Source organism: Balaenoptera ricei, chromosome 9 (assembly GCF_028023285.1).
Source record: "Balaenoptera ricei isolate mBalRic1 chromosome 9, mBalRic1.hap2, whole genome shotgun sequence".
Classification (NCBI taxonomy): domain Eukaryota; kingdom Metazoa; phylum Chordata; class Mammalia; order Artiodactyla; family Balaenopteridae; genus Balaenoptera; species Balaenoptera ricei.
The window spans coordinates 5,984,771-5,999,401 of NC_082647.1; the positions used below are offsets into that span (position 1 = coordinate 5,984,771).

Genomic DNA, 14,631 nt, shown 5'->3' on the forward strand with positions numbered 1-14,631 from the left:
CCGTGCGCCACAACTACTGAGTACACGTGCCACAGCTGCTGAAGCCCGCGGGCCTAGAGCCCGTGCTCCGCAACAAGAGAAGCCACCGCGATGAGAAGCCCGCACACCGTGACAAAGAGTAGCCCCCGCTCGCCGCAACTAGAGAAAGCCCGCGCGCAGCAACGAAGACCCAACGCAGCCAAAAATAAATAAATAAATAAATAAACATCCTTCTAAAGAAAACTATAAAAAAACTTAAAAACACTTCCAATTCAAAGTTCTAAGCACAAAATTCAGGTATGTCACGCGGTGGACTTGCTTCAACTGGAGGTGAACTTGGCAGCTGATGGAAAGAATCCACACTCTAACAAACGGCAAACTGCAAAATGATTGTCCCCGTGAAGAAGACAGTGACTTTGCATTTGATTTTTCCAGCTTGGCTCATTCCCCAAAGTTCAGGCTCTGGAGTCCTCTAAGTCTTCAGCATTTAACTAGTTCTTTGTTGGGGGAAGGGGCTGGGACTGTCCCTCCACACGTAAACTGATCTTTGTCATAAATGACTTTTATAATGAGAGAGCAGCCAGGGCGCGTTGCCGCATCTTCCCCATTCTCCGTATCTTCCTTGGTGATGCAGAAGTTATCCCCACACGGGCAGGGGTAGAAGTACGTCTCCGAGCCCTCATCATATTGGAAGTCCTTGATCTCCATCTCATCATGAAACAATGCCATCGTCACTGGGGCCAGGAGAGGTCTTGTCACCTCCACCATTTTAGCATTTTTCTTAGTGGGACATACAATGCAGTCTTAGATTCATTGAAGTACAGTAGGTGCGAATACTAAACTCGGTGTATATCCAAGGCTATTTTGCAGCTCATGATGCAAAGTGTAAAATCACAGGACAAATTCAAATTAATGTGATGGAATTTTGCTAAAACTAAATTGTCTGTTCACTCCCCGCCCTCTCTAGACTGCCATGTGTCCCCGCCGTGTCACTGATGGTGCTCTTGCCGGAATTGCTCATCACCTCCTTGTCACCAAATCCAGTAGGTGTTTCCTGGCCTCTTTCCTGACCCTCCAGCAGCATTGCACGCGGTTGGTGACTTCTCTTTGAAGGTCTCTGTTTCCGCCTTCTGGTCTTCCTCCCAGCTCACTGTTGCTGCCTTAGTCTCCTTGGCTGTTTCCTCCTCCGTTAACCTCTCAATGGGCCATTTTTCCTTCTCCCCTTCCTTGACTTCATCCTGTCACATAGCTCTCACTGCCGTGTTTCCTGAAGACCAAAATTCATTTCTCCCACCCTGACCTCTGTGGGCTCCAGGCTTGTCTTCTCTTAGATGTCTCATAGGCATCTGAAATTTATCATGCCCAAATTCTTGATTTTCCCTAAAAACGTGGTCTCCCCTGGACCCTGTTTCGGGAAATGGCACCATTATCCACTAGATACTAAAGGTAGGAGTTTGGGAGCCATCCTCTACCTCTTCCCTTGTGTCCCCTCCCAGCCAATCCATCAACAAATCCTAAGGGCCCTGCCTTCAAAAATCTTATATTTTGTCCACTTTTCTCCATCTTCACTGCATACTAGTCTCTAACAGCACACCCTCCAAATCATTTACTGCAGCCCAAGTCAACTTTTTTTTTTTTTTTTTTTGCCACACCGCATCACTTGTGGGATCTTAGTTCCCCGACCAGGGGTCAAACCTGGGTCCATGGCAGTGAAAGCCCAAGTCTTAACCCCTGGACCACCAGGGAATTCCCCAAGTCAACTTGTTTAAAACATAAATTGTTTTGTGTTACCCCCTTGCTTAAAATCCTTTAGTAATAATTGTGCCTGCTCAGGGTCTCTAGGGCATCTCATTCTCCAGCTTTTCTTGTTAAAAAAAGAAGAGGTTTTTTGTTAGTTTGTCATTGCCTCAATGTCAAATAAATTGCCACTGATTGTTTTATGACAAACACCCTCAGGGAAAAGGCAGTCAGGTCAAAGACAAGCCTTGCAGATGGGGTTTTCCAGGGAACTACCAGACACTGCAGATGATGACAGTTTTCTGATCAGGGGGCTGAGAAAGCACCAACCCCATCCTGACCCTGCATGCAGCTGCTAAGGAGGGGTCTGGCAATAGGGCAAGTGACAGTGCCACAAATCTCTCTGTGCTGAGAATCAGCCAGTTTCCTTAAACACCCTTGGGTTGGTGCAAGCCTTTAATCTCCAGACCTATGAAAAAGTGATATATTTGGACAGTTTTTTGCCAGGGTTCTCACCGAGTTCTTGAAGGGTCTTCCTGCGCTCTCCCCGATGGCGACCCCCCAGGGTCTCCGCAGTAGCTGTTTGTCTGTTGAATGGATGAGTAGCTGAGCCCTCGCATGGGCCGCTTCCTAGACGGGTTCCGTGGAACTTGGCCTGTGTCTGCTGCAGGTAGAGGAAATCCTCACCATTCACACAGTGCCCCGGGATGGCCTTTAATCTTGGGTCCACCCCTTATCGGCTCCTAACAAGGAAAGAGTGCAGCTACCGGGCGCCCCTACCATTGTTGGTGCAGCCAGCCTCGGACTCAGATGGCAGCAGTCTTCGTTAACAGTAAGTCAGGATGCAGAACATGCCGCTGCCTTTTATTTTTTGATTTATTTATTTAGTTTTGGCTGCGTTGGGTCTTCGTTGCTGCACGTGGGCTTTTCTCTAGTTGCGGCGAGCGGGGGCTACTCTTTGTTGTGGTGCGCGGGCTTCTCATTGCGGTGGCTTCTCTTGTTGCGGAGCACGGGCTCTAGGCGCGTGGGCTTCAGTAGTTGTGGCATGCAGGCTCAGTAGTTGTGGCTTGTGGGCTCTAGAGCGCAGGCTCAGTAGTTGTGGCACACGGGCTTAGCTGCTCCGCGGCATGTGGGATCTTCCTGGGCCAGGGCTTGAACCGGTGTCCCCTGCATTGGCAGGCGGATTCTTAACCACTGCGCCACCAGGGAGGCCCCATGCCCGCTGCCTTTTAGATGATCGGCTAAATGGAAACAAGGTTTAACAATTCTTGGAGAAGTCTAGACTCCAGAGAAAAATGTCTCCAGCTCCTGCGGGCTGCAGCCACATGTGAGAGCCTTGCTTGCAGAAGGCTTCTGGCTGCCCTGGTGACTCCAGTTGACCGAGACTGTTGTGCAGGTGAACAGAGGCTGCCATGGAGGCTGTGCCAGCAGGAAACCAGGGCGCCTTCAGAAGCATTCTCAGAAAATTCCAGAATCACCCCACTCCTTCACCTCCCCAAGAGGGGACAGTTTTACATTAAGCCAGAAAAACTTTACATTGAGTAACATTTTTGTGTTACCCATCCTTATTACCTTTCCGTACCTTTGATAGCTTCCTAGAATGACTTGGGGAAGTCGGCTCTGGAGTTAGGACTGCAAAGATGCTGAGAGCTAACTTAGCATCTGTTTTCAGAGGAGGGGCCTGACCCCAGAGAGACCCCCCAGCTCTTAGTTCATTGTTCGCACTACTCCACGTGTGAACACGGCCCCAGTACCCACAGGGAACCCCAAATAAATGGAGCCTCGGACTAAGACTCAGAACGTAGCCGTTGTGGTCCCATCTCTGCAGCTAGTGCGTATCTTTGGGTCACTTCTTTATAGTCTCTGGCCTTGATTCCTGCACCTAGGAAACCTCCCTTTGTCAGGGATTGTTGTAATGGACCCAAGTATGAAAACCTTCGCTGTTCCCAAAGCCCAAATACAAGTGCAGACCATTGTCCTGCGGATGACGAGCTGACCCAGACCCCCGGCCTGAGTTTTCCACCTGACGGCAGGGCCTCCACTGCTTTCTGAAGCTCCCGAGGTCCCCAACTGTGCGTCCCCCGCCATAGTCGGTGACTCCGAATTCCGGCAGTGCTGCCGTATCATCACGGGGCTGCACATCCAAAAAGGCAAGATGGAGAATCACAAATTACTTCCACAAGCAAGTTTACCACACCAAAAAAAAAAAGTTTCCTTCCAGTCTGGCCCGAGGTATCAAGAACACATGATAATAAAAGACATGCGGGTCTGCCACAGTTCATGGTCACATGCACTGAAGGTCCCTCTGGACTTGCAGGGCTCAGTCCCACACACGTCCCGTCGAACCCTGTGACCGTGCAATGGACAAGCCCTGGTCGGGGGACAGACAGCTTGTTCCTTCAGATTCCGAGTGGGGACCTCGGTCCTTCCTCTGAGGTCGTCATCACGCTCAAAGGCCCCTCCAGCTCCCACGTTCTATTACAACCTGGGAAATGGCCTTGGCTCATTTTTTTTTCTTCTTTTTTTTTTTTTTTGGCTGCACTATGCAGCTTGCAGGATCTTAGTTCACCAACCAGGGATCGAACCCACGCTCTCGGCAGCGAAGGCACGGAGTCCTAACCACTGGACCGCCAGGGAATTCCCAGCTCATCTTTTTAAGTTATGAATTTTCTCAAGAAATAGCATAGGATCCTGGAAGTATTATGGCCTCAGCAGTCAAGACCTTTCACCCAGTTCTTACTGCTGCCCAAGAAAGGCCCAGGCAGAGCTTTGATTTATTTCTTCCAAAAACAAAGCAGCCCTTTCCCGGCTGCCGCTCCCACAGGGAGAGCCGCCCTCTGCAAGAGTCGCTGGCTTCCTAGTGTTTCATCATTTTAGCCCCTCCTCCTTCTCCCATCATTACCAGATCAACGCAGAATCCAAGTGAATCCATACGGTAATCTCTGGCTTTTCTATGGGCATCGCTGCGAGGTTGACACGTCCTGAACTTTACCCTAAAAGGCTTAAGCAGAGTGCCAGCCTGGTGTTGACAGCTGGTGCAGCTGGAAAGGTTACATTCCTAGGCCCTGACGTGTGGATTTGTATTATCCCAGAGCAGAAATCATTCAGAGGCACAACCTTTTCTGTGCCTGTAACTGGAGCGTTGCGTGACGTTGTAAAAGGATGGAAACGGCTCCAAGTCGGCCACCGACTCCCCTGTGATGCCTGCGGGGCCGGCTCATCTGCTGGCCACTGGTTCTCAAACTCTGACACGTTCCAGAGCCACCTGGAAGGCTCGGGAAGGCACAAGGGGTGGGGTGGGGGGTTCACGCCCAGAGTTTCTGATTCCGCGAAAACATCTGGATTTCTGGCAAGTTCCAGGGCTGCTATTACTAGTGGTTCAGGGACCACATTTTGAGAACCGCTTAGGCAATGATACCTAAGAATGAGGCGGGGACCACAGGTAGGAGTTCTATGACTACAGGACTTTAGAGCATGCTGAGTGACCAACCGCCCCGGTTTGCCTGGGTCTTGAGGGGCATTGAATTCTGTCCTCTAAAAATCTATGTTGTAGCTGATCCCCAGCACCTGTGAATGTGACCTCATCTGGAAATAGGGTCTTTGGAGACGTAGTTAGGATGAGGTCATACTAGAGTAGTGTGGGTCCTGAGCCAATGACTAGTGTCCTTATAAAAAGCGGAAATCTGGACTCAGAGAGACAGATGCACAGAAGGAAGAACGCCATATGAGGACAGAGGCAGAGACTGGAGTGATGCAGCTTCGTGCCAAGGGATGCCAAGGATTGCCAGCCACTACCAGAAGCTGGGAGAACATGGAACTGATTCCCCTCTGAGCCTCCAGAGAGGAACCAAGCCTGCCAACATCTGGATTTCAGACTTCTGGCCTCCATATCTGGGAGAGAATACATTTCTGCTGTTCTAAGCCACCCCATTTGTGGTACTTGTTGTGGCCGCCCTCGGGGGTCCCACAAGGTCAGACTTTCACTTTGAAAACCAGGACAGTCCCTGGCAAACCAGAACGAGCTGGTCACTGTAAACATGATCAAGCTAAGTTCACACGGCCGGAACTCTCAAGTTCACAGAGGAGGAAGCTGATGCCCCGAGAAGGTGTGACCTGCTGTCCTTGGTCCACTCGGGCCATGCTCACAGAACACCACAGACTGGGTGGCCCAGAACAACGGAGGTTTCTCTCTCACCGTTGGAGGCTGGGAAGTCCAAGATCAAGGCGCCGGCAGATTGGGTGTCGGAGAGGCCTGCCTCCTGGCTTACAGGCATGGTCCTCACGTGGTGGGAGGGATGAGGGGGCTCTCCGGGGTCTTCATTAGGCACAAGCCCATCCGTGAGGCTCCACCGTTATGACTGCGCACCTCCCGAAGACCCCAGCACCTAACACCACCACGCTGGGGCTTAGGATTTCAACCTATGAATTTGGGGGACGCAAACATTCAGTCTGTGACGCCTGCCAGGGGTCACCTCGCATTCGTGTGAGAACCAAGACTAGAACACGAGCCTTCTAAGAGTGGACCACGGCCCCCAGATGCTTCACGTGCACGTGAATGCGTACACACGTGTGCCCTGTTGGGCCGCACCCCGCAGGCCTACAAGACCGAAGAAAGAGCCCAGAGTCAGCAACAGAGACACCAGTGGTCTGATGGATGGGGGAGCTTACACGTCTGAGGCAAGGTCCCGGAGCGACACCCCACCGTGTGAGGCCGACAGTGGGCAGGCCGCGGCCGGCAGCCTTCGCTTCCGGTGGGGAAGGGGAGATGACCAGTTATGGGGGGAATTGACGTCAGGTGGGCTCATTAGTTACCAGGGAAACCAGCAGAAGGGCACACCCCTCACCTCCCCTTTGATAAGAACAATCACCAGCTGGGGCCTGGGGCACTTACATAGGAAGCTCAGTCTTGTGCATAGGGTGTAGGTGAAGCAGGCCCTAGTCCGGAAGGAGCGAGAGAACTGCCATCTCGAGAGGCCTGACCATACAGCACATACGTGAGCGTGTGAGCCGCGCTGCAGCCTCAGGCTGGGGGTGGGGGCTTCGTGCAGAGTCAGACTGAGTGGGTCGGGGGGAGACCTAGATTTTGCATTTCTGACGAGTGCAACGTGATGCCGATGCTGCTGGAAGCTGCCTGGGTTACATAACCCCCTCGGGAAGATTCAGCCCCTGGAATAAAGAAGTGACCTTGGGCTGCCTGCTGGGGAGGGTGGAGGACCCACGTTCTTGCCCTTGCTCTGCCACTGGGGGGGACAATCCACATTTCTGCATTCACCTTTTTCCACCTGCAAAATGAAGAAGCAGTTGAACCCAATCGGTTGTTTCCACTTATGCCTGTTTCTCGAGCTGGATTCTGGTGTTCCACTACAAAATGAAAATTGTTTTAGACAAAAATTTTATTTCAATCTCGAGGTTGTTTTTCCCAACGACTTTTCTTAAACAGGTGGCACCTGCAGCCAGTTGTCTATGTGACTTAACCCCAAATAACATCTATTTTAAGGGCTGCTGGTGCGTCCGGGGGTGGGGGTGAGGGTGAGGGTGAGGGTGGGGTGAGGTGGGTCTCTCTAAGTTGAGAGCAGCTGGGGCGGAGCCTGAGCCCCCGCCCCGCCCCGCCCCCGGCCACGTTTGCTCTGTCGCCCCCTGGAGTCCGAGGAAGGCACGGACTCTGCGCCCTTTTGCTCCGCATTCCTGACTCGCTGCAGCCGGTACTGGGGTGTAGGTTCCCGAGGCCCTGCCCTAGTGACCTGCAAGCTTGTCCATGGTTTCTTGTCTCACGTTCCGAGATTCCTTTTCGGGTTTTCGGGGTGAAGGGCGATCGGAAAGCGGGGGACTCCGCAGGAGAGGGAGGGGAGCCCGACGCCGGGTGGGGGGCGGTCGGCGGGGGGAGGGGGAGGCCCGGTGCTCCGCGTGTTAACATCTCAAAGCTCCGCAAGGAAGGGGGTGTGGCAGATGTCACGCGGTTGTCCCGGGCCCCAAGTTCACGCGCACGCGCCACGGCCCCCGGCGAGGAGGGCGGCCCTTCCTCTCTCCCCCAGATCCCGGCGCCGAGGGCGCGGCGGGCTGCATCTTCCTCGCAGGCTCCCCGCCCGTCCCGCCACCCGCCCCTGATGGGTGACTGGCCACCAACAGCTCCTGCGTTACCTTTCCGGAGGCGCCAGTGCTGCCTGGCCGGTGGGCTCCCCACCCCCTCGAGGTGCCAAAAGTCACCAGGCGCCCGGAGCCGGTTCTGGCCTCTCAGGGGAGATGCAGTTCCATCCCTCTGTCTACTGGCGGCTCTGTGATGAGTTTCCTGAGCGGGCAGAAGCCAGGTGAAAGCTCTGTTTGGGGAAGACTGATCTGCTGATGGGCGCCCCGGCTTCCTTTTCTGGGATGAGGTGAGTGAGGCCAAGGAAACAGAAGGAACCACGGAGGAGAGCATCTGCTGCTTAAACTTCTCGACTCCCACCTCACCCCCAGCCCGGCCTGGGCGATGCTGTCTATTGAGGGAAAGCGGACAGCGCCAGCTCTTCCCACAATGGGAACGCACTCCAGTCTCGGGAAGCCGGGAAAGGGCGCCCGGAGGCTGGCCTCCTCTTAGCGTTTCTCCCTCTCAGATGAGGGCGCCCCTGGGACGGCGGGGGCGCAGGACGGGAAGCAGGTTAGGGGCGGGGGACTCAGATTCAACACGTAGGGAAGGGACCGAGGGCCACGTGCAGATGTTCCAGAAACTCGGATTCGGATATTAGCAGTGGAAAAAGGATATTACAGCAGATAAAACATTTAAAATTTTTAAATGGACACTATGAACATCTATATGCCAGTAAATCTGAAAACTTAGATGGATGGTCAATGGAATGGAAGACTACAAATGACCAATAATGACTCGAGAAAAAATACAACGCCCAAATAGAACTATAAGTGTTAAAGGAATTGAATCCGTAGTCAAAAAATCTAACCATATATAAAGCACTAAGGGGGCTTCCCTGGTCACGCAGTGGTTAAGAATCCACCTGCCAATGCAGGGGACATGTGTTCGCGCCCTGGTCCAGGAAGATCCCACATGCCGCGGAGCAACTAAGCCCGTGCGCCACAACTATTGAGCCTGCGCTCTAGAGCCCGCGAGCCACAACTACTGAGCCCGCGAGCCACAACTACTGAAGCCTGCGCACCTAGAGCCCGTGCTGCACAAGAGAAACCACGGCAATGAGAAGCCTGCGCACCGCAACGAAGAGTAGCCCCCGCTCACTACAACTAGAGAAAGCCCGCGTGCAGCAACGAAGACCTAACGCAGCCAAAAAATAAACTAATTACTTTTCAAAAAAAAAAAAAAAAAAAGGAGGAGAGTGGAGATCGCAACCCGGCCCTAACTGCTCACTCTCATCTGCTGTTGAAACCTCATAGCAGGGCTGTGGAGGAGGAGTTTCTTTGTCCCTCTCCCAGCTTAGGCGACTGGGACTCAGGGCCAAAAGCCAAGACCACAGTGGGTGTAACTCGATGGGGGTGCTCCCTCCTGCCGTCACAGCAGGCCCGGGGCTTGTGGATCTTGGGACACCTGAGCCCTGCTCCAGGGGGACAGTGGCGGGTGACACAGGGAGAGACAACACAAGCTGCCCTCTGCCCGGGACGGAGCAGACACCAGCCCTCTCCCGTCCCAAGTGGCCAGGACATCCCCTGTGGTGACATCCATCTGCGCTAATGAACAAGAGGGGACCAACGCTCCTCCCCTTGGACAGCACGCAGTAGCCACATAACTAATTCCTCGCAGGCCGGGACCCCTCTGTGACGGCCAGGCTGCGTGACTCCTGTTGGATCTTCCCACATCACCCTCACTCTTGTGGGGGCCACCCTGGCCAGTACTAAGGGGCAGAGAGGGACCGTGAGGAAGGCGAAGTGGGGAGGGGGAAGCCAGGTCTGCAGGGCCAGGTGGCTCTTGGGGTGAGGGTGACACAGAGGGAGGAGAGGTTGCAGGTGGCAGCCAGGTTCAGGACTCGGGTCTCTGGGTAGGGCATGGAGTGGGTTTCAGAGGAAGAAGACGGATCAGGTTTTAAACATCTTGACCTTGAAGGACCTTGGCATCTGGGTGGGCAGAGATGCCCGGGAGGCAGTTGGGTCCTCAGCCATGGAGCAGAGTAGTCTGGGCTGGAGATCATGACTTGGGGGTCCTGGGGGCTGCTACCCCCTGGGGAGAGGCTGTAGAAGCAGGAGGTGTGTGAGGGTGGGCCTGAAGTGGGAGGGAGGTGCAGGTGAGTTTCCAGACGATCACTGGTGTCCCTGCTACGTGGAGAGGCACGGTACCACCCCTTCGGTCCAGCCCCTGGGGTGAGGTGGGTCCCCCTTTGAGAGGACAGTTTCCTTGGTGGGGAAGAGGGCGGTTACTGAAGCCAGAGGGAGTGGACTATTTTTGTGGCAGGTGACGAATGAAAATATAAGAGAGGGTTGCAGTGTTGGGATGAAAGGGGACTCTTTTAATACAGTTGTTATTTTTTAGGTATAATTTACACACAATAATAATTTACATACCTCTGGACCATGCACTCTCCTACCCGCTGCCCATCACTGAAGATTTGTTCTACCTTGTCCAAATTTCAAATAGAATCATCCAATGTGCAGTCTTTTCTGTCTGCCTCCTTCGGCTCAGTGTAATGTTTTTGAGACTTTTCTTTGCTGTTTTCTTTGCTTTTCTATGTGTATCAGTAGTTTGTCCCTTTTTCCTGCTGAGGGATGTTCCCCTGTCTGGGTGAACTGTGATTTCTTTATCTGTTGAAGGAGGCCTGGCGCTTCCACGTTGGGGTTATCAGGAGTGAGCTGCTGTGAGCAACGCGGGCTAGTCTTTGGCGAATGTTCTCATTGCTCGTGGGTAAGCACCAGGTCGCACGGTAGGTGTATCTTAACTTTATAAAAATATGTTTCTGCAAGTGGCCGCAGGGTTTTACATCCCTGCCAGCAGCTCAGGCGTGTCCACCTGCCCTGCATCCTCACCAAGACTTATCATTGGTTGTCTCTTTAAATTTCCACCATTCTAATGAGATACAGTGATGTCTCATTGTGCTTTGAATTTGCATTTGAGGGGGAGTTTTTAAAGGATGGGCATATTCTTGGCCTTTGAGGCATTAGATCAGGAAATGTTGAAGACTTAGGTGAAGGAGGGGGAACTGGAGAAGCAAAGTTCAAAACAAGAACAGGAATAGACAAGCTGGACATCCTTGGAAAACTGCCAAATGCTGAAGGAATGTTAAAATTGTATATCTGTAGGGGTTAAGGGCATGGATTCTGGATTCAAATCCCAACTCCACTGCTTACTTGTTGTGTGACCTTGGGCAAGTTACTTATTCACTCTGTGCCTCACTTTCCACATCTATGAAATGGGGGTATAATACCTACCTCTTTTTGTGTGTGTATGGGGGGGGGTTAATTTATTTATTTTTATTTATTTATGGCTGTGTTGGGTCTTCGTTTCTGTGCGAGGGCTTTCTCTAGTTGTGGCAAGAGGGGGCCACTCTTCATTGCGGTGCGCGGGCCTCTCACTATCGCGGCCTCTCTTGTTGCGGAGCACAGGCTCCAGACACGCAGGCTCAGTAATTGTGACTCACGGGCCCAGTTGCTCCGCGGCATGTGGGATCTTCCCAGACCAGGGCTCAAACCCGTGTCCCCTGCATTGGCAGGCAGATTCTCAACCACTGCGCCACCAGGGAAGTCCCCTACCTCTTAAGATTGTTGAGAAAATTAAATGATATAATAAGTCTTCATTGGTGCCTTACTGTGTAAACACTATGAGAGTCATTATTACTGTTCCCATTTTTGAATTTATTATAATTCTATGTCTTCCCACTACCTGGACCCTAGCAATTTCCCTGGGAGGGAGGGGGAGGTGTAGTTACTGTAACCACCTCTAGGGGTCAGGCTTCGGCGCCTTTCACCTACCTAAGCGGCACAGTATTTGAGGATAGGATATGGGGGACAAGGGGATTCTTTCCAGGACCCAGGCGTCCAGCCTTTGCACTACCACCCTTTTCTTCCCTACCCCAATCCAATGTTCCCCCCTGGAGACCTCTGGCCCCTCTTTTGGGAAGGAGATGTCTTCTCATCTCCTAGAAGTGGATTTGAACTAGGGCAGAGCAGGGAACCCGGTTAATACACACACATCAGTCAGCAAGGGCTCGGGAAAAATGAGCAAAGGATATGAATAAGCAGTAAACAGCAGAGCAAACATGATGTACGTATGGACGATGTAGCAGCTGAACACAAATGCACGGGTCTGGGGGGCCCTTGCTTCATCCTGTGGAGTTGAAGGTGTGCTCATGCTTCCCCTGGCAATTTTACTAAAGGTGTGGACCCCAAAGGGGGCAAGATTGGCCCCTGGGATCTTTTGGAAATTTGAAGGTGTTTCAATTTGTCAGAATGACAGAGAAAGGGTAGCCTTCAGTAGGCAGGGCCCAAGGATACTCGATACCCTGCAACATGCAATGAGCAGTTGTCCCGCAGTTTCACCCATAAACACAGTATTCTTGGGAATTTCCTGGTGGTCCAGTGGTTAGGACTCCGTGCTTCCACTGCAGGGGTTCGATCCCTGGTTGGAGAAGTAAGATGCGACCAGCCTTGCGGCACGGCCAAGAAAAAAAAGACAGTATTCTTTGCCTGATTTTAATATACACCGAATTTTCCCAGCATGCAATTTACTAACTAGATGGGAGATTTTACTTAGTTTTCTGAGGGACTTTTCCAAGAGTTATTCATTCACCGTTTCAGAAACTGGGGTCACTAACAACAAAATAACAAATGACAGAAGGATGCATGTACAATATTGCCACATTGTAAAAATGTGTATTATTTCCAGGTACACAAATAGACAGTAAAGATGTGAAAACATGCAAAGAAATAATAAACACAAAAATCAGGATAGTGGGTATACATGGGGAGGGAAAGCTTCTGATGACTTCTTTCTTTAAAGAAAATAAATCAACCTGACATAAACATGGCAACACATTAATATGATAAAACCTGGGTAGTGGGTGTGTCATTGTTCCTTATTCTCTAGAGCTCTCTATGCTCTAAATTGCCCAAAAGGGAGAGAGACTTGACAAAAACAAGATGCAGGAGGAGGCAGGCAGGCAGGTGGGCACTGAATCAGCACACATTTTGCAACTTTCTGACACTGAGCAGCTACTAACAGCTTTTAAGTTTGCATGTTACTGAGATTTTCTAAAAATCAAGATAGCATCCTCAGCCTTGCTCCTTCCACTGTCACCACACTTACGCTGAGCCCATTCCCCCAGTATTTTGTCCTCAACTAGCTGTCATATGTGGCTTAAGATCTCACCTATTTCAAAGTACATTTTAACCATGCTTTGAAGATGATTCACTCAAAGATATGACTCTCTACTGGTGAGGTTTTGCCAGTCTTGCATTTGTATATGTATGTATTGATAGCTACTTAGGGGAGGAGCTCTTCTCAGGCACACATAGTTCATGTGAGTCTTGGCAGACCTGACCTCCTTATAATGAAAATCCTGAGTGAGAATTGAGATGTTGCATAGGGAATGGGGAATGGAGGTTAAAATTGCAGAAATCTTATCGACAGGTTCATTTTTTACCAATTCTCTGAGGCTTGTGACTGGTCATTTTTCAGTATTCTTTGCAGAAAATACCCCAAATCACTGCTCTGTTTTGAATTCTGCCCACATCACCTGTGCGCATTGTCTGTGGGCTCTGGCCCTGGCATAGTAACGGCAAATACAAATTAAAGATAAGACACTCTGAAAATGATGAGATCCCACTACACACCTATCAGAATGGCTAAAATCCAAAACACTGACACCACCAAATGCTGACAAGATTGCCGAGTAACAGGAGCTCTCATTCATCGCTGGTAGGAATACAAGATGGTACAGCCATTCTAGAAAACAGTTTGGCAGTTTCTTCAAAATTAAACATACTCTTACCATATGATCCAGAATCGCTGGATCGTATTGCTGAAATTTACCCAAAGGAGTTGAAAACTTATCTCCATGCAAAAACCTGCACATGAATGTTTATAGCAGCTTTATTCATAATTGCCAAAACTTGGTAGCAATCAAGATGTCGTTCAGTAGGTGAGTGGATAAACTGTGATGCATCCAAACAATGAAATACTATTCAATGCTAAAAGGAAGTGAGCTATCAGGCCATGAAAAGACATAGAGGAAATGTAAAGGCATATTACTAATTAAAAGAAGCTAATCTGAAAAGACGACATACTGTATGACTCCAACTAGATGACATTCTGGACAAGGTAAAACTATGGAGACAGTGAAAGGATCAGTGGTTGCCAGGGGTTGGGGTGGGGGGAGAGGGATGAATAAGTAGAGCACAGAGGATTTTTAGGGCAATGAAAATACTCTGTATGTATGATTGTATAATGATGGATACATGTCATTCTGCAGTTGTCAAAACTCAACACCAAGAGTGAACTGTAATGTAAACTATGGACTTCGGGTGATAGCGATGTGTCAATATAGGCTCATCAGCTACAAGAAATGTACCGTCTGGGTGGGGTGCTGATGGTGGGGGAGACGGTATACGTGGAGGTGGGGAGGGTATGGGAACCTTCTATACTTTTATTCAATTTTGCTATGAACCTAAAACTGCTCTGAAAAATAAAGCCTATATTTAAAAAAATAATAAGGGGCTTAATTTTCCCAGGTGAATACAAGGGAAGAGACTTCCCTTCCCCTTTTTCTTCCAGAATTTTTTTGTCTTTTTCACATGTATGGGCACCATTTTTTTTTTTAACATCTTTATTGGAGTATAATTGCTTTACAATGGTGTGTTACATGCACCTTTTTAATGGCTAAAGAAACCTCTTGCCAATCTAATACTCTGACGGTTTCCTCCAGCAGCTGGGAGCTATCTCTTTGAAACAATGATGTCCCACCTCCCAGTTTCCTGGGAGGAAAGGGGCTT

General features: G+C 50.6%; 1 protein-coding gene across 1 annotated transcript; it reads right to left on the reverse strand.

Annotated features, from left to right (window-relative positions):
* Positions 1 to 357: 357 nt before the first annotated feature.
* LOC132371345 (diphthamide biosynthesis protein 3-like) lies at positions 358 to 708 on the reverse strand. Its single transcript, XM_059932575.1, has 2 exons — positions 605 to 708; positions 358 to 529 (listed from the first exon to the last, which is right to left on the reverse strand). Exons 1-2 carry the CDS (start codon positions 706 to 708, stop codon positions 460 to 462), a joined length of 174 nt encoding a protein of 57 aa, XP_059788558.1. The 3' UTR covers positions 358 to 459.
* Positions 709 to 14,631: the final 13,923 nt, after the last annotated feature.

Excerpts from the sequence above, each read along its gene's own strand:
- LOC132371345 (XM_059932575.1), bottom strand. The coding sequence starts at position 708 with ATGGCATTGTTTCATGATGAGATGGAGATCAAGGACTTCCAATATGAT. Across the intron at positions 530-604 it reads GGGGATAACTTCTGCATCAC|CAAAGATCAGTTTACGTGTG; the intron begins CAAGGAAGATAC and ends AGTCATTTATGA.